Source organism: Glycine max, chromosome 12, assembly GCF_000004515.6.
Source record: "Glycine max cultivar Williams 82 chromosome 12, Glycine_max_v4.0, whole genome shotgun sequence".
Classification (NCBI taxonomy): Eukaryota; Viridiplantae; Streptophyta; class Magnoliopsida; order Fabales; family Fabaceae; genus Glycine; species Glycine max.
This window is the reverse complement of record NC_038248.2, coordinates 1,979,949-1,999,814: the sequence shown is the minus strand read 5'-3', so window position 1 is coordinate 1,999,814 and position 19,866 is coordinate 1,979,949. Positions and strand designations below refer to the sequence as shown.

The 19,866-nt window shown below is 33.3% G+C and overlaps 1 protein-coding gene across 10 annotated transcripts; it reads right to left on the bottom strand.

Moving 5' to 3' along the window:
• Nucleotides 1–231: 231 nt before the first annotated feature.
• On the bottom strand, nucleotides 232–19,401 carry LOC100802939 (uncharacterized). 10 transcript variants are annotated; one of them, XM_014764437.2, is made up of 26 exons: nucleotides 19,174–19,398; nucleotides 16,930–17,546; nucleotides 16,720–16,844; nucleotides 16,474–16,568; nucleotides 16,110–16,367; nucleotides 15,373–15,460; nucleotides 15,177–15,228; nucleotides 13,429–13,502; nucleotides 12,573–12,618; nucleotides 11,072–11,223; nucleotides 9,868–9,938; nucleotides 9,578–9,772; nucleotides 9,399–9,437; nucleotides 8,232–8,324; nucleotides 7,400–7,489; nucleotides 6,910–6,985; nucleotides 5,848–5,944; nucleotides 5,698–5,767; nucleotides 5,270–5,446; nucleotides 5,046–5,168; nucleotides 4,386–4,469; nucleotides 3,481–3,665; nucleotides 2,572–2,710; nucleotides 2,259–2,318; nucleotides 955–1,026; nucleotides 232–701 (listed from the first exon to the last, which is right to left on the bottom strand). In XM_014764437.2, exons 2-26 carry the CDS (start codon nucleotides 17,511–17,513, stop codon nucleotides 588–590), a joined length of 3,159 nt encoding a protein of 1,052 aa, XP_014619923.1. In that variant the 5' UTR covers nucleotides 17,514–17,546; nucleotides 19,174–19,398; the 3' UTR covers nucleotides 232–587. The 10 variants fall into 10 exon arrangements, with proteins under 10 accessions (XP_014619923.1, XP_014619920.1, XP_014619926.1 ...); XM_014764434.2 differs by having other exon boundaries at nucleotides 8,232–8,339; nucleotides 19,174–19,397; XM_014764440.2 differs by having other exon boundaries at nucleotides 8,232–8,339; nucleotides 16,167–16,367; nucleotides 19,174–19,397.
• Between the last annotated feature and the right edge of the window lie 465 nt (nucleotides 19,402–19,866).

Genomic DNA, 19,866 nt, shown 5'->3' with positions numbered 1-19,866 from the left:
ACAATCGTAATTCATTTTATTTCATTGTATCTGGAATATAGAATGATCCCACTGGGTAAAGTGAACTTAACGATTTCAATGAAATTTTTTAAACAAAAATCTGATATTCTTAGAATCCCATTAGCATGAATGCAATAATTGAGTGAGGCACTTTAACCAATTACACAGGCGCATAGCAGATCATTTTTGTTAAAACAATACATGAGATGATATTTAATTATTAAACACTGCTGAAAAAAATAATATAATTGGGGAAATTACCCATATTGTTAAAACATATAAGATTCCCTAGACAAAATTAGAGGCTACCTACATTTCATTACAACACATTAAACTGAATTACTCTTATATCAGCTCAAAATGGAGCTTGAAACACAGGCTCCTCCTAAACAGAACCAATTCGTATGAATAAATTTGGGAAGAATGCTTGTACCGAAAATTATACCAAATGAGGACACCGAATGATTTGGCAAAAGCAGAAGCCGATGAAAAGTATAAGGTGATATCTATCTAGAGCTCTTTGCCACGTCCGGTAAATTGTTTTGCTAAGAAGCATTGGTGATAAGTTAGTGATGAAACCATCAAAATCAGGTCCCAAATCCAAATGGCGCTTTTGTTCTACTACCTCCTTCTCCGTACATTTCGTTCCACTTCCTCAACTCATTCATGCTTGTTGCATCATACGCAACTGATGGACCCACCTACACATTTTAAAAATTAATGGTGCTTCAAAGAGAAAGACTGCAGACAAAAATATAAGCTTAAAAAAGTTTCAAACGAGCACACAGTAAATTTTATTAATCAGGAAACTAAGAAGCTTGGATAAAATAGACGCAACAAATGCATAAAAAACGAGAGATTCATTTAAAACTAGTCTACTAATACACATTAAAAGTACTTGCACTTCACATAGAAACATAACAATACAAAATGAACAAATAAAATATTATGTACCTTGGATTTTGCCTGAATAAAATCATCCAAATTAAGAGGCCTTAGTACCGAAGTTGTATCATTACTGGCTCTCTGTGCAAACCAGTGGAGATACCATGTGAGAAGGCAAACAAATCAAATTAAAGTACTGATATAGAATTGGTTAAAACAATGCACCTACAAATTCAACTACTCACAATGATGCCACATGGAAAGAAGAGAATCCACATTTCGAAACCATTTGAAAAAAATAAATTTTCTTTTAATTTTAAAAGTACATATAAAAGTAAGCAAAGCTTTAATTTGTTTAAAATAGGATTCAGGAACAAAACAAACCAACATTTGATATTAGAAGCATTGCATTGCAAATTTGCAACCAATAGATAAGATAAACAGAGAAAATAACCCATTAGGATGGAAAATACTATTTTGTACTCGGGAAGGTGGGCATCTCAAGGAATAATAATCTAAAGTTACCTCTATCATCCATAGAAAACTAAACTTGTCAGTTACTCTACAGCCAATGCCCACAACCGTTTATTTGTAAGTTATTGTTGCTTTTCACCAAATAATTAAAGCTTATGTATCATAACACATTTTTTTCTTTCTCAGTGGTTACTTTCCTCAACATGCATATAACCATATTGATTAAGGTATTCATTTTATATTAATAGATAAGTTGAATTTTACACACAAGAACATTCAATACTTCAGCAGCTACAAGTACATTTTTCCCATTTTCATATCAAAAGTAGTAAGAAATGTAAACTTTTTTAGTATAGTGGCTTCAATAGTAATTATTTGGGTCTGAATTTTAAGTGTTAGACTAAGCCAAAATTAGAGCCATTACCTTATGCTAAAGCACAAAAAGAATTAACCAACTTTACTGATCCATGAAGTTTCCACACCCATTTTTACCCCGATACCAAACTTCTCCTCATAGGCATAAGATGTTTCCTCAGTGAGTTACAGCTAAAGTTACGGCATGCATTATCAACAGCTTCATACATAAATTGTTGGAATAGTTATTCAATAAAATATTTTCCTGGAGTTTTTACAGCATCCAGATCTGATGAAACACAGTTGCAATACAGGAACATTTTGTTTATATTAGATATTTCTTCATTTTCCTTTATTAAAATATTTTCCATTAATGGGGATGTAAGTTGCCAAATATCACCGTTGTGCACCAAATGTGCATTTTTGTTCTTGTGAAAATTTAAAAAGGATAGTGCATAAATCACAGAAATTGCTACATAAACTGAGTTACACATGTTCATTGCACATTCATCAATTAAGAAAGATCAAATTTATGATCCCGATACCTTCTTTTCTTCCTCTAAGAGTTCTTGAACAGGTCTATATGCCGCAGCAATACAGAGGTTCTGCAAATGTAAACATGAAGCACCATTAGATACATGACTTGAGATGTTTACACATGGAATGTTATATATTGCAGCTTAAAAAAGCATGGTAATTATAATGTAAGAGGAATGTGAGGGATAAAACAGGAAATAAGGTGCCATTCTCAGCCATCTACCTTATTTTCCCTTTGATCCCTCAAATTCCTAATGTGATACAGCATAGTGGTGCCTAACATATAACGGTTTCTATTCAGTTGCACTTGACAATATTTACCTTCAAATCACTGCCAGAGTATCCATCAGTGAAGTTTGCAAGTTTGTCAAACTGAAAATCAAAATTCAAATTTTCTTGTGCAAGAAAGATTCTTAAAATCTTCATTCGGTTTTCAGCATCCGGTAAATCAACATATATCCTAGAGAAATATAAAGCCAACGCAAAGCTTAGTTAGCAAAAAAATAGCCAGTATTTATCAAATACTTCCCTATTGTAAATGTCAACTTGGAATTTAAGTAAAGTTCTACCATCTACACTATCAAGGTATTTATTGCGGTATAAATTTTTAATAGTTTATTAAACTAGTGACATTATAAGTATATGAATCTATTTGTGAGCCTCCCGTTATAGCTTAAGCTTTTGGCCTTTGGGATAGTTGATTCTTGACAATATGATTCAACAATAGCATAGTAGTCAAGGATAACAGTGACAAAACATATTGTTAACTTCCACCCAATCCTATCAACTCTTCATATATCCACCCTAAAAAGTAACGAGTGCTGAAGCACAGGCAAAAGACAAAAAGAGGATAAAAGGTAATAGAATTTGAGAGAAAGTGTAAAACTGATTTCATTGATCAGAAAAATTGTCAAGCCAAGTTACAACGGTCTGCATCAACTCTATATATAGAGTGACTAACAGAAACCTAACCTTGACAGTTACTAACTAACTAGAGTTAGAACCCTAACAGACTGACAGCTCACTGACAGTTAACTGAAAGCTTGCAGTTGACAACTAACACAAAGTAAAAACCAATACACTTTACTTAGTGGAGTAAACTCTATTAAAAAATATATAACTGTATAAAAATCAGACAGAACATGGGACAATCATAATTCAAAAACGTGATGATGGATATGACCCTTCAACCAATAACAATAACTTTCAAAGAGGACTCTTAAAGTTTACCTTCTTGGTAAGCGACGAATAACAGCATCATCAAGGTCAAATGGCCGGTTTGTTGCACCTAGAATAAGGATTCTTTGGTTTTCTTTTGACCTCAATCCATCCCAAGCTGCCATAAACTCGTTCCTCATTCTTCTAGTGGCCTCATGCTCAAAAGCACCACCTCGAGCACCAAGCAAACTGTCAACCTACAATACAGATTCTAGTCAGAAACCAAGTTTCCAAGCCGTGATTGACTCAGATAAACTGATAAAGTAGACTTGATGGCACATTTTAAACGTATTTCTTAGACATTTGTTTTTTTTTTACTTTTGAGGGCACAGTCCTGGAAAGTGGAAAAAGATGTTTGCCATTGACTAAAATACAAATTAACTAGAGAAAAAAAGTATTACACAACAAGGAGAAATAATGAATTTTAAAATCCTAAAGCATACTTTTACTCTTCAGCCTTTGGGGAAGAAAAGACCAGAAGGACAACCAAAATCATGAGACTGAAATCTGAATTCATTAGTCTTCTAGAAGCATTCAATTCATGGCCTAATCAAGAGGGTACAGAAAACATCTTGATTTTCTTGCTATGCATTGAATGGTCTTATAAATGTGACATTAAAAGAAGTCCTAGATTTTGTGGGCAACATACTTTCTCTTTCCATTTCAACTAACCAATTCAAGAGCAGAGAGTTGTCACAGAGAAGAGACATGGTTAGTCATTAAAGGTCCACTTGAAGTAGTTATTGAACTTCTTAGACTGCAATTTTTCTTATACATACAAAACTAAAAAGTAGAAATATTTATTGAAAAGATTGCAAATTCCAATGTACCAGAAATAAAATACATTATTTTCAAGTATACCATGAATGTTTTAAAAAGCAAAATGAATGGCAAAAGTTATGCATTCAGACGCTCACCTCATCGACAAATACAATGACAGGAGCAAGCTTGCTGGCAAATGAGAAAAGAGCTTTGGTTAGTTTTTCAGCATCTCCGAACCACTGTATCAGGAAAAAAAACAAATATATATAAGATATCACATGCAAAAGAAGAAAATAATACACCTTTAAACGACTGAAACAATTTATATAAGAAAAATAAATGGGCAAAAAAACTTCAAGGAACTTGATTTTAGAAAAACTAGTGAATTCTAAAGCCATATGTTTTTACTTAATTCTATTTATCTATCCTCCAATCCAGATTGAAGTACTTGCACTTCAGGTTCTCTTGGTGTGTTTTCTTGCAAGTTCTTTGTTTAAGTTTCTAACCTATTCTCTTAATCATTAAATGTATACTTGATAAATCCATTTGGAAGTCCAAAACACCCTCTAAGGTCTTTTTTTTTCTTTTTGAGGAGAGATATATAGTAAGATTAATACAAATTGTTGAGAGTTTATGAGATATAGGCGGAAGTTGTGTAGAATATTTGATTGATATCATTGTTTGGGGGATCAAGGATATCATGCATATGTTGCAAGTTAGATGCAAACAAAATTTGCATAGACAAACCACCAAATTTTTTTAGTTGCAAGAGCATTATCAACTGAAAGAGAAAAATGTCCAAGAATAAAGATTACCTTTGAAGTAAGGGTCGAACCAGTTATGCTGATAAAATTTGCACCAGCTTCAGTTGCAAGTGCCTTGGCCAGAAGGGTTTTCCCAGTGCCAGGAGGACCAAAAAGTAAAATTCCTTTACAGGGCTGGAAAAAGTTTCTTCAAATTAGTTACACACACATGTAAGGAACAGAACAAAATAAATTTGGATACAGTGAGAATGCATACGAGAAACAACAATCATTACCCGCAACAGATTTCCACGAGAGAAAAGCTCTGGCCTTCTCATTGGAAGAATAACGAGTTCATTAAGTGCCTTTTTCACATCTTCAAGAGCACCTATGTCATCAAATTTCACCCCAATTTCACCAGGAGGTACTACAGCTGAAATGAAATTGCTCTCAAACTCATCCTTTGCAAGGTTCTGTTACAATATTCATATGAACAAAATCAACCTAAGACAAAAAAAAGGCCCTGAATTTAAAATTGTTAAGAAATTTTACCCTTTGTGGGTGCAGGTTTATGTATGTTAAGTGCATTAAGCCAATAGTTCAGTGTAGTAGAATATAGTCCAGAGGACACAAATACCCTCCGCACACTAATCACATGCATAATAATATTTTAATTATCAATAAATATCACTTATAGCAACACAAAAAAAAAAAAAAAACATGCCTTGAGGCTTTGAGAAGGCTTCCGTGACATAGTTTCCTGGCCCTTCAATCTTGAGACTGCAATTTCCAGACTACAAACAAAGAACAAGTGAACCTTAAAATTCTACCCAATCACATATATATTATAGAATAATAGGATTTATATTTATACCTTTCACGAGGTAGGTACAATCTTTCTCCTTTAATAGAAGGAAGCAAGCATGATGACAAGTAATGATTTTTTGCCCAGCCTACCACTTTTTCAGCTTCTGAAAACAAAAGCACATGATGTACAAAACCATGACATAGCAAATCTAACGACTAACAAATGCCATTGGAACATTTGTTAAGGATTCAGAGACGGAAAGTATTAGATGAAAAATAAAGTTTTTTAAGTTCCCAATACATTAATGTTATACTCATTAAATACTTTCAATTTTTTAATGCTTAACAAGCTCCCTTAAGGAACTTATTAGCAAGACCCCTTCATAATATTAAGTTACTAATTTGCATGTTCTATTGTAACCTTTTAAATAAAGAAAATAAAAAATGTAACTCAAAAAACTATTCTCAACATCGACATGGTTAGACCATGATGTTAGAGTGCAAATTATATTTTTACCCTGATTACAGCCACAATGTTCTTCCAAGGTTTACATTGCAATGAAATTGCAAGGCTCTATTCGGCTGATGCAAATTGTTCACCCTTATCCCCACCCCTCATTCTTTAAGGGGATTACTTATGCTCCCACCTTGTACTCCCTTCCTTTCTAATAATATTTTTTATTAATAAAAGAAAAAGCGCAAGTTGTACAGTAGAAACCATTAGAAGCATATTAGCATTAAAAGAGATAAAATTCATACAAGATAAAAACAATAAGAAAACTTAAAATAAGCTAATAATTCTCTTTTTCCCTTTTTGTAATCATCATCAGCCAACCAATTAAATGCATTACTAACACTTAAATCAAATAATGCAGAAACAAGTCTAAGTGCTTCCTAGAATTTAAACCAATAAATCAGCATTCAAACATTTTGTAGTTTCTCAATTTAAGATCTGTTTGTGGCATTACTCAATTTCAGATATGTGTTCTAAAAAGAGGAAATTCATTATGGATGACTAAAATTATGTCAATCCAAAAAGGGAAATGCATTATGGATGAAGAAATCATACAAATAAAACGATTGATAAAGAAAAAACTAGAACATAATAAAGAGAATGAGTGGAACTTACTATGCTTTGTCAAAATGATGCTATCAGTATTTACAAGCAAAAGGTCCATGCAGGATAGCTGATGTTCTTCGAGAACCTGCAACATGAAAATCCAGCTATAAATTATTGATACTGATGGTGTAAAATGCATCACTACTTTATTTGTCACTCACTCATAATGCATGCACTCTACTTGGCTATTTCATTGCTTAGTTTCCATTCTTCTAAAATAGAGGCTTCACAAACTCATATATAAATAATAATTTTGCTTTATGAGACTTATGGCTATTTTCTTTTACATTGAACACTTCATATCATTTCTATGATATATAATATATTTGAAGTTACTTGTGTTGTCTCAGAATCTTACAATTGATACAAACTATGATTCACAATTCAAAAATTAGCTTGGCAATTCACGATTTGAATCTCAATTTGATAACATTTGTATATATCATCAACGATAAATCATCAGCAGGGTAAAATAATGGTTCAGAAACCAGAGAATTACCTTCCGTAATGCATTCAAATTACTACGTGAAGTCACAATTTTCTTATCTTCCTCAAGTTGTTTCTTGAATGTTGCCAGCAGATTCTCATCCTGCAAAGTGTCATACAGAAATCCAGATGAAAAAATGGTATAAACAAGGATAATAATAGATGTGCAGAACAGAAAGCAAATTAATAGACAAACTAGTGAAACAACTAGAATCATTTTCATCAAATTATATACAAAGTTAGGTGCTTTATAATCCTCAACAGAAAACCTTAAAAGGATCCATATAGCTAATCAACAGTAAAACCAATATAGCATTTCTGCTTTGACTCCATAAAGAATTATAGGGTTTCCAACGTATGCCTTTGAGAAAGATGTAACTATCATGCTTAGAAGAAGGGGGGAAATTCATAACAGAAATGGTCACCAATATGAACATCCAAATTTACTAAGCCTATGAAGAAAAGATGAGGAAAAATATATTAACTATAAAAAATCATGTGTAGAAACATATGTATAAAACATGCATAAGCCATTTACCTTTCTATTATGATAATATTCCTTATATATGTCTGACTAGTAATGAATAAAAATATCTTCTGTAAGACTTGAATATTGGCATTTTAATGTTCTTTCATTATTGTTCCTACAGTAGTGGTGTAGTGTACTGAGATGTTTAAAATTTTAAATGTTTCAAACTTAAGAGTGGTGTTTGACAAGTGTCAGAATCCTTGTAGTAGTAGTAGTAGTCATAGTACTTTGTAGTAGCGTAGACAAAATAATTACCTTAAGTGATTCATCATGATTACTTTAGGTGGATGCATAATCAAAATTGCAAAACAATTACCTTAGGTGGAAGTATACTCAAAACATTGGAGAAGAGCTTGTTAATTTCATCATCTTCTGATGTCTTGTCCCCTTTAATTCCCTCAGTTAAATGCTTCAGAGAAAGAGGCTGTAAACAGTTATCAAAAAGAATTCAAAGATGAAACCATAAAAAAAATCATTTGGTGATTTCCGTAATGCCCCAAGTGCACGAACCTGCCCTGTTAGCATATATTGACTACTTGTTTCAGCATCCATATTCAACTCAACAGATGATAAATCAGACACCAGGGCATATTACAAGTGCACTTAGGCACCATAGAATTGGCCATAACAAATCTTACAAGTTACAAGAAAATTGAAAAAGAAAAAATGCTGGTAATATTTACAATGGTAGCATATAGCCACAGAAAAATCATCGTATATCTAACTGAAATAGCTGTCTTATCATATAAATAATGAAACAAAAGCATGCGCATGAAGCCTAATGGTTTTCAATAACTTATAAGTTGCAAATAAGCAAGGTATCAATCATGTATATATCTCTTAAAGAAAAAATGGCTAAAGGGAAGATTTCAACCAGATCTAATGCACTCCAAAATAGAAATTAAAAGGTTCACAGTTCACTAAAACATAAATTGCATAGTCCCTATAAAAGTCCCCATAAGATCTATATTTTCACAAATAGAATAACAAGAATGATGGCTTACAAATTATCATAGCAGAAGGAAAGTCAAATGCACATGAACATGAAAGCAATTTCATGACATTGAAGCAGATGTTATATTAAAAACAAAAAATATAACATTCCAATGAAATTCTCAAATTTACCATCTTTATCTTTAGTCAGTCTATAAGAGACCCAAACAGCATCCTACATGTATTATCAACAAAGGTAACAAAATATGCATAAAAAGTAAAAGTTGTCTGAACTCTTTAAAGGCAATATTTGGAAGAAAAGAAAGGATGTGCATTTGGGAGGAGGTTAAAGCTGACACCAATTTCAATCATGAATAAATTCAGAAACATTACATTTTAGCAACATACTATAGTTCATTGGGATCCAAAAAGAAAAGAATGGATAGTAGTTATTCGACAGCAGCATAATTTGAAATTTTGAACTCACAGACAGTTAACAATAGAATGTTTAAGGGCATGCAGAAATTTGTAGAAAGAAAGAAAGCATTACCAGCTTAGCAACACGTCCAAAGTTCGGAAGTATCATTGTCTGCCAAACATCACATGTGATAAAGGATAAAAGTCAAAATAAAATGTTAAGAGTTGCACAATTGAAGTAAATGCATTTCAGTCACGAACGAACATTTAGAACTTATTACTTCATGACCAAAAATAACAATTGAAGCTTACGAATTCTTCTTTCTCCTTTGATCCTGACTGAATTTTGTTTTGCCCACAAATGAACACTATAGGGCCAGATAACCGGTCAAACATCTCTTCAACCTTATGAAAAAACTCATTTCGGTGTGACTTAGGAACAGCTTTATGTAACCATTGTGAACTGTCCGGAAAATAGACAATAAGAGGTTGTTTGCGATGCAAAACCTGCAAAAGCAACAGTCAGGTTCACTAATCAGTAAAACAAGATTGTAGTTATCTTATTATGAAATTTCAAAAAATTGAACACCAGAGCACTATACCTCACATAAAGCCTCCACTGCTATGTAGCAATCATGTGATTGAGCATCAAGATCATTCTCAATGTCCTTAACTGTTTGCAAATAAAAAAGTCTTAGTTGTTTATCGGCAACAGAACTAAAATATTTTCATATCCAAAAGGGGGCTCAAGTTCACATGCTTATATCAAAGTTGCTACAGCTCTCAAGTATTATTATAAAAACTTTCTTTAAGTCCTAGAACATAAACTACTACATCAACCTCTGATAATTAGTTTATAAAATCATCAAACTCTGAATCATATATATTTGACAAAGATCAAGGTAACCTTATGGCTTGACTAGAAAAATCTACTCATCCCATTTTTCCACCTATACCTAGATCTTGGATAAATGAAAGATTTATCAATAGGACCTTTTCAATTGTAGCCAATATCTTATATTTTCTTACAAGATGATAGGTCAATCTGATTTGAGGAGGGAGTTATAAGGATGCCTTGGTGGTTAAAAGGAGAAGGGGGTTATAATTCCGTATTAGGAAGTCACGGGTTCAAATCACTCCCAATAACATTCTAACAAAACTAACAACTAACATTTGTTGATTAAAAAAAACTGATTTGAGCGGTTATAATTCTGTATTAGGAAGTTATTAGGCAGTTATTTTTATATTAATTTTGGATTCGGCTGTTACAGGTTACGATATGACAGTTATAATGATATAAAAGTTGTGTTGCAGACTTATAACAATGAGCTAAGGTGTAAGATTGTTATTCTTTCTACTTCAAAGGAGGAAACTCCTTATTACTTGTTAGAGGGAAACCCTGTGTTCATACTCAGATCTGAGCTAAAAACTATACCATTTCTATTTTCATTCAGAAATCAGTGTGCATTCATTTCTTGAGTCCAACAATTGGTTTGACCAGATGGATGTCATCGACAAGGATGGACTCAAGAGAGGAGTAATTGGAGAAACAGATAGAGCAGATATGCAAGAGTAATGAGGAAATAAGGAGGTCCAATTCTGACCATGATAATTGTTTATGAATAATGGAAATTCAGTTGAAGATATAAGGGAGAACCAAATGCAGAGCAAAATTGATAGTTTGGCTAAAATTTGGAAACATAAAAAGCATCTCTTAAGAATCAACTAAACATAGAAAATACAAGGGAGCTAGCTTTAAGATTTAGATGATTGTCATTTTCTATATTTTGAATAAGAAAACTTTACCATGTATCCAATAAATTGGGGGTTTTGTATGATCCTCATTAAGGTTCTCCACCTCGCCCTCATTGACCCTATCTTCATTAATATCCAAGATGACAGCAACTCGATCTCCATTAACCTCATATACCTCTCCTCTCTGACCTTTAGTTAAAGGCCTGCAATAAATCCACATTTGGTTAAATTTGCAAAAAAGAACAACCTGCAAGCTATAAGCATATCTTTGAAACATATAATCCTCACTTGCACCTAATTTGTTGCGTATATCAATATAAAATATTTTGAAGAACTAAAGGAAAATCAAGGCATAATTTTAAGCACATCATGAGATAGTGCAAAAATGAATGTTAGACATACAATAGTACACCTCAGTATCAGACATAAAAATCAATGACCAGAAAAGGACAATACAATTATACAAAATACATGTGGAAAATAGGATAAATTAATTATTTAATACCTCAAAATATCATGAGTTTCTCATTTAGTCCCTCATTTTTAAAAGTCACATTGTCACTTAATGGACAAAATAAACAGAGACTTAGCAAAAGGACTACATGGGAATGAAAACTTCTCTGTTCATAGACCAAATAACAACTTATTTAAAATGAGACCAAATAGGGAAATCAACAAATCCTAATATTTTGAGGGACCAAATACATAATTTAGCCCCCCAAAAAATATATCAGATGTCCAGACACACAACATACAATATCAAAATTTATGAATATTGCAATTTTGCAACATGCACAAGGAAAGCCACACTACATCTTTAAGGCAACACATTTCATTCTCTGAACTTTTGATTTTGTTTTAATAACCAAAAAATTCATCAAGATAGAATACAAAGAAACAAATATAACAGGATAAGGAATCCTCAAGAATTGAAGATGTTAAGACCAAAAAATGGGGAAAAAATAAAAAAGAAAGATCAAGAAACATGTAGCATAGCATACCAATCTCTCTGAAATTAATGAAAAGAATGTAAATTTAAAAAATCAGGTTCACTTTATCCGGTTATTACATGGTCAAAGATACATGTCAAATGCATGCCATTGATTATGCCTTTTTACCTAATACAAAAATGAATAATCAAACTATCCCACAGATGCTATTACATGATGTACAAATGTTGAAAACATCAGGAGTTTTGTTGGTATTACAGGTTGCAAAAATGTTTATAAAAGATAGAGCCCAAAAAGAGTATATAAGTGGGGCGCAACCCTCACTTTACAAGCCGGTTTTGTAGGGTTGAGTTAGGCCCAAACCCAAATTCTATGGCAATGTAGAAGGATCAGCCAATCAGGAATCCTCCTCAGTAAATAGAAACATGGAAAAATAGAAATAAAGTCCCTCTGCATATCTGAAAAAGAAACTCCTCAAAAGGCCATGAACATAATCAGATAAACCCACAAGAGGCCAGCAAAACTATCCGATCCCCAAGAAGATTTACGGAGGAAATCACTGCCTGAACTTGCATTTAACTCAAATCTAATGCACTGCATACCCTCGTAGAGAGCACAACTCACAATACCTTAGCCTCCTTCCTTCTCCTGCAAATCTCAAAAATGGTGTTGTGAAAGGACAAATACACTGCTAACCAATTAAGAATAAAATCCCAATACAAATACATTCAACTATTCCTAATCCATACACCCATCATGACTCCAATTCCATGCTTCATTTCACTAAGGAACTCACATTATGTTCTCACATTGATCACATAAGGAAAATCAAATAGACAACCCAAGAAAAAAATTATTAGGTAATCATCAGATAGAAATAAAAGGCAGAAACCTTTCGCAAACCCGAAAAATGAAAAGCAGAGAGCTAAAGTGAATGTCAATATTGACATTTACATTGCATTCACATGGTCAGCTACTGTCTGCCACATCCTTAACTGTAACCATGGGCACACATAGAGAATAGGAAGAAGAGAAAAAGATACAAAATTTATCATGGTTCAACCTACAGCAAACTATTAGGCTTACGTCCATTGTCAGAACAGAGAGGAAATTCACTATGATCAATGAAAATTATCGGGAGTAATTGTACAATACTCAAACCTAATATCTGTACACCAAATCACTGTAACTAGGATTTACAAGTTACAACACTTTACATTCTACGTCCTAAAAAGTAAAAACTGATTATAGGACTGTAGTATTCCTTGTAGGATGACCATGCATGCTTTTCCAGGTCAGGTCGCACCCCAGGTGAAAGCTCAAATTAAATGCAAGCCACTTTATATTATGTGTTATCATCTATATTTGCATTTTTTTTTTAAATGGGTTTCAAGAAAATGCCGAAATGTGAGAGGCATTTATTTTACAGTTTGACTTCTACACATAGGGATGACTTACCAACCCACCTGCCATGTATAATAGTATAAGCATTAGTTGTACCATCAGATATCGGTATCTTCCCCAGTATGATCCTGTGATAAAATTATATATGCCAATGTCAGGTGAGTGCTAGTTCAAAGTCCAATGGGGATGATACAATGGTTGTACAAGAAACAGCCGAGGCAACTCTCTTAGAACCACACTTCTCAAAATATTTGACAACTTGCTAATTGTTCTTATAGTGCCTTTATTCCAAACTATATAACATTTCAAGTTTCTGCACAAAGGCTTCAAAATATTATTTTTGGACAGAACATGGGATTCACAATTACTTGGGCACTATGTCTTAAGACATTCATAAAAATTACAAGTGCCTAATTACATATTATGCAAACGCCTAATATACAAAAGTTAAAAATTACATGACTTGCACCCACTAGCTGAGAACTAGCATCAAACACACTTAAGTGGATAGTCTTGAACCTACTACCGTAAAAAAGTAAAACATTATTTAAAGAAAAAAATGTCATGAAAAAAGAAATGCTCACCAAATATTGGCATATATAATTCCGCCACAAGATAAACAGACAAAAACAAAAGACGTCCAACAGAGAAAAAAAATGCATAAATGAAGAACTTCTATTTTCAGTTCTCTGAAGGACTTCAGTGAATCACGGGATCATTAAATTCCAAGATAACATGTTCTTATAAATCTTATATTGGAAAGAATCAATAAATGAAAGTTCATGGGAAGTTGTTTCCACTTTCCCATTACACTCTTCAGATTTAAGAATCCAAATCACAAGATTTGGGATTTAATTAAGTCAAGTTTACCCTTATCCAACAGTATCACCACTTCCTCTATAATTACCAATAGTGCTACTATTACAACCTCGTATATTGCCACAACATAGCCACAAGCATGAAAAGCACAAACAATACAATAATCACATCAAAACCTTGCACATAATAATTGTCATTATTTGTGCCGTATTTAACGTCCTTTAATGAATGAAGGTGGGGGGACAATGGAATTAAGAATCAGATTCAGTTCTCAGTTTGAGTCCCTCAAAAATAAAATCGCAAGAGGTCATCAGGAATCCATGAAAGCATCACTTATGAATCTGGCAGTGCATCATTTATGCAGTTCTCTGGTGTATAAATGCCTGCATTAACAAGGGGTCACTTTGCTTAATTGTCATAACATATTTTATGGACCAAGTTGTGCATGCGCATTTTCTATTTTACGGACCAGGTTGTGCATATGCATTTTCTATGGTGCTCTAGCTCTGCTCTGTTGCAAAGGAACTTCATCTTCTGATATGCAAATAGTAAACATGTTTATCACATAGCCTCTTCGGCTATTTATTTTCTTTAGGTTCTATGACAAAGATATTTCTCATCCCTCAGTTGCATTAATATCATGACTCTGTAACAAGATTTCTTCTTTTATTTGGAAAAAAAAAATTAAAAATGAAGCAATAATTCTATTCATTTTCTACTGCTTTTGTTGTTCTCATCATCAAATTGTCCACCAGTTTGCATCTTCAACGATGATTTATCAAAATCAGTCATGTTTGCAGCCACAGCAACACAGATAAGCAAGTTCGTGTCCACTTAGCTCGAAATCATACAAGGCATGCTTTATTCAATAAATTAAATGAATGTTTCACATAAAAAAATGCAATTATGTAGGAGATGATGAACCACAAAGTAAGCACATCTATATTAGGGAGAAGGGGAAAAAGGGGGAATCAGTTTATTACCTATCCTCGTCTCTAACTTTAACAGATGGCCCAATGTACTTCACACGGTCACCTAAGAAAAACATAACAAAGCAGTAATATAGATATTTACATGAATACTAATACAAATGAGAAAATGAAAGCAAATAACTTAGAAGATTAGTCATTTGGCAGGTTCATATGTATGATCACAGTTCCAGCTAGATGAACATGTTACCTTTTCTTAGCTGGCATCCAGATTGATCAGAAGATTTGGCATCATTAGACTTAGATGACTCAGAATTCTCAGATTCACCAGACACTATCTGTCAAAAGTTTTGGGAATGGATGAGATATAAAACTATCTTAAGTAACTGAATGAGTTCAAACTAAGAAATTTATTTATAATCCTGTATATTAATAATTCTTAAGAGATGACTAACACAAGAATTTCAATTAAGATAACTACTGAAAATCCATCGTGACATTTATTGGATAAGATTGTCCTCACTAAATTGTCAAAAATCAATTTCAACCCATACATTCCTACTTAAGTATAATGCAACAATAGCACCAACAAACTTGCCCATCCTCAAAAATTATTATCTACTGGTTTTCAATCTAGTCATTTTACAAATTTGTTTCATCATTTGATGTGCACAATGCTACAATGATTTCCTATTACTTATCAGCATAAATAGCAGATTGCTTACATTAAAAGGAAATATAAATAATCTTTGCTAGTGATAGAATAACACATAACTAGAATCACTGTGAATTTTCAAAATAATGAACAAATAGATTTGCGGTAACACTAGCATTAGAATACCACTTTTTAAATATTCATCGACTTAGTTATGTTCTGTGCACTAATTGAAAGTTTCCACAGTTACCAGATACTTCATTTTATCATAGCCAAGACATAAAAGAAAACACCCTATTACTATAAAACAACAGTCAACTATACATAGACACCTTTTCAAATTCTCCAACATTGTAAGGAACAAGTTTCCGAATAACAGCTGCTTTAACCTTCTTAAGGTGTGCTTCAGCAGCCGCTATTGCATCTTCATTATCACTTGCATCTGACTTGGTCTCGGTACTGCTAGCCCACTCTTCTTCATTTGTAGCATCATTATCATCCTCATTCTCTGATTCCAAAGAACCCTCCTCCCCAGACTCTGCATTATCCTCGTCAGACTCGTAATCTGATGATAAATCATCATCAATATCCTGCATGACAATTCAACTAATGTAAATATTTTCTTTCTAGCACCACTGCTATTATACTGACAAACCGTTGAATAACTTATAATGTCTATTATTTTGCAGAACTTACATAAGGAGCAAGAATGCTGTTATCAAGCACTAACAGAGGAACTTGTAAATCTTGTGCAAGAGCCCTAACCAATCTCTCACGATACAGCTCAGTTCCTAAAGATAAAAGGACAACATCAACATTCAGACTTAAGACAAAAACTATAATAAACTTATGAGGCATAAATGTTAGAGAAATGGCATCCAAAACAAACATTAAAAATTAAACAGAATAACAAGGACAAAAATTACGAAATAAATGACAGACCAGGAATGCTCTGAAGCAATATTCTCCCACTTGAAGATGTGAGGCGACTGCCAAAAGATGAAGCAAGCTTATTATGTCTCAAATGGGAAGCAGCACATTCCACCAGAAGATTTTTGGTATTCTCACTACAGAAAAAAACATACAAACAGTTCCACAATAAATTTCAGATAAGAGAAGACATTAAATTGAAAAGGAACAATAAGTAATTACTGAATGTGATAAGGAAATGTGTCCCAGGAAATGTTTATCTTCTCCCAAGGAATAATTCTTCTCATAAACTCTTTTTTAAACTTATCCCTTGTTGTCAAAAATGGTGATTCTCTCCTTTTACTTTCTATAGAAAGCTTCTCATTATTAAGCCATTCCTCTTGTTCCTGTTCTCCAAGTCGTGCATGTGCATTGCTGTACTTGACATCTTTCCCAAACTTCTCTTGTTGTTTCTGTCCTTTATCAAAGTTAGCTCCATCATTAACATTTACATGTTTATCCTCACTTGCATTTCTTCCATCACTTTCAGAACTATAGGCACGTAACTGAGTACTGTTAAGACATAAACTAGGCCTTCGGTCCGGAACAGTGAAACTATTTCTAGATGAAGTATGCCTACATAAATCTAAGCCTAAAAGATGTTTTCTGATGATCCTTCCATGTGAAGCATATTCTTCCACAGTGGTCTTAGGGGACAAAGATTGAAAATATCGTTGATCAGAGAATCTTGGCCTAAAGAAGTATTTCGATGGCTGCAACACCAAAGCCCATGTCCGATCTCTGCATTGTATTCTCCTCAAGTACATTGAAATTACTGTCTTTCTTCAACTCTTACTGTGCTGCAGAAGAATTCCCATCCAATAGATAATTCATCATCATAATCCAAGGTTCATAGTTCAATAGTTTTAATGATCGACTGTAATTAAAGTCTGGGTAAGCAATTCACACACATAGCATTAAATAGAATTCTGTTAAGACAAAAAAAAAATGTTGAACATTTGAACATAAAGAATGGAACCAAAAGTAATCAGTGTTATCAATGGTTGATGGCGGAAAATGGCAGAAGGACGAAATTCCACCATATAAACACGCCATTACGCCTTATGGCACCGCTATGGCAGGCCTTCCTTCACAAATTGCCTATGGCAGTGGGCAAAAAATCTGCCAAGCCATTCTGCTATGGTGGCGCCATGGCCACTATCTAACAACGCTAAAACTAAAAATAATGAATATTCAGTTTATTATATTAAGACTCTAATACATTGAGAAATGGCATTATTGAAAAATATTTTGACTCATACAAATAGTTCATAGAAAAGTTATGTTCATGTAAAACATCCTGACTTGCATGCAAGTCAAGGTACTGCTGAGTGCTGAGAGCATACATGTTCATTAAGTAAAATAAAACCCAGGAAAATGGCAAACTAAATTTACAATTTTTAGCCACTTAATATTCTACTTTTTCTACATACGACTAGTTAGAGAGTGAAACATTTTTTCTCAATGCTTGCATTCGTTAAGTTTAATATAACTAGAAATGATATATTGTGCTTTTAAGGCCAACCCACTCCCTCTTCAAAATTAGAGCTGCCAAATTCTAAGTCAACAAGACAACAAGATAAAATCCAACTCTTAGGCCTTGTTTGGATAAACTTCTCCATAAGCACTTATAGAAGGAGAAAATAGGAAGGTGAAATGAATTAACCTTCTCCATAAGCTAAAATGAACCTATGCATTTTAGCTTTTATAAAAATGAAGTGCATAAGTTGATTTTGGAAGAAGCCCATTTTATTTTAACTTGTTATTTTCTTCTCCTGTATGTGTTTATGGAGAAGTTTATCCAAACAAGACCTTAGTAATCTGCCACTCATTAAATAGGTAATGCTTTAAATTGCAAGAGAAAAGAGACTATTACAGTTCGTATGCACATGCTAACAGAATAAGAAGCACAACCATGCAAAGTAAACGCTGGCAATTTGAAAATGAAAATAAGTCATAAGCAACAACGTTATCATGTATAAAAAAATAAAAGCCAACTATCTTGTATCCACGTTATGTTTCGGTGGAAATAGAAACCAAACCAGCATACCCCTGTTTTCATAGAACAAAGAGAGAGAGAGAAAGACAGGGAAACCTTATAAAAATGCTGTCTAGGATTGCCAACAGTTATGAAGAATGATCTGAATACAATATAGCAATCATAACACATAAACAAAACAAAAAATAATGTTTCAATACAAGAGACAAGGCACGAAATCCACGTGAAGCTCGCCACTGCAGCGCCAACGAATCAACAACTCAAAATACTACCAATAAATAAATAAGAATTTAAAAAAAAAAAAACACCTCGGTGGAATAAAACGGTAAATGATTGAAAAATTCCCTGTGTCACGGAATTAATTGTGCAATCCGAAGGTGGAAGATATATGAATCCATTAACTAGGAAGGGAAGGAGAAGAAGCGAACCTTATTAGATGTGAAAAGCGAGCGAGGTAAAGTCAGAGAGAAAGCAAGTACAGAGACGGTAAAAGAGAGAGGAGCGAAAGAATGTGCGAGAAGAGCGTCGTGAACAGATACAATACAACTTCGAAGAAGAGAAAGATGTTGTGTCAGTGCAAAGCTTAGCATCGCAACAACGGGTGCGGTGTTCCACTGTTCCCCCTTGCCTTGTCCCTCGTGTGTCGTAGGTTTCATGTCTTACAATGCTGTTGTTTCAGGTCCATCTCAGGCCCAATTTAGGCCCAATTTGGACCATACCTCCGACAGCATACTTTCTTGTTATGCCACATATAAATTCTTTCTAAGATATAACTTTCATTTGTTTAATAATTAGAATTATATCATACTTTTTATTCAAAAAAAATTATATCATACTTCCCTGAAGAAAAAAAATACATCGCACATCTATATTAATTAGTTTTCAATCCATAGGATCAGTGGACTAACAGCCTAAGATCATGTTTCATTCACATGGGAGAGAATAATTTATTTAACTAGAGAACTCTTAAATTTTTTCGTATGTAAAATTTTCTTAGATTATCGGTAATCGCGTATCACAGGTAAGATTTGTCTCTGGAATTGAGGACACATAATCTTTGACCCAAGACAAAAAAATTATATTAGATAGGTTTAAATTTTTTCTATTTCAATAATAAATAA

Coding starts and splice junctions, on each gene's coding strand:
- LOC100802939 (XM_014764434.2), bottom strand. CDS start 17,513: ATGTACTTGAGGAGAATACAATGCAGAGATCGGACATGGGCTTTGGTG. Junction 6,986..7,399: donor ATTTGAATGCATTACGGAAG/GTAATTCTCTGG, acceptor TTCATGTTGCAG/GTTCTCGAAGAACATCAGCT. Junction 2,319..2,571: donor ACTCTGGCAGTGATTTGAAG/GTAAATATTGTC, acceptor TTACATTTGCAG/AACCTCTGTATTGCTGCGGC.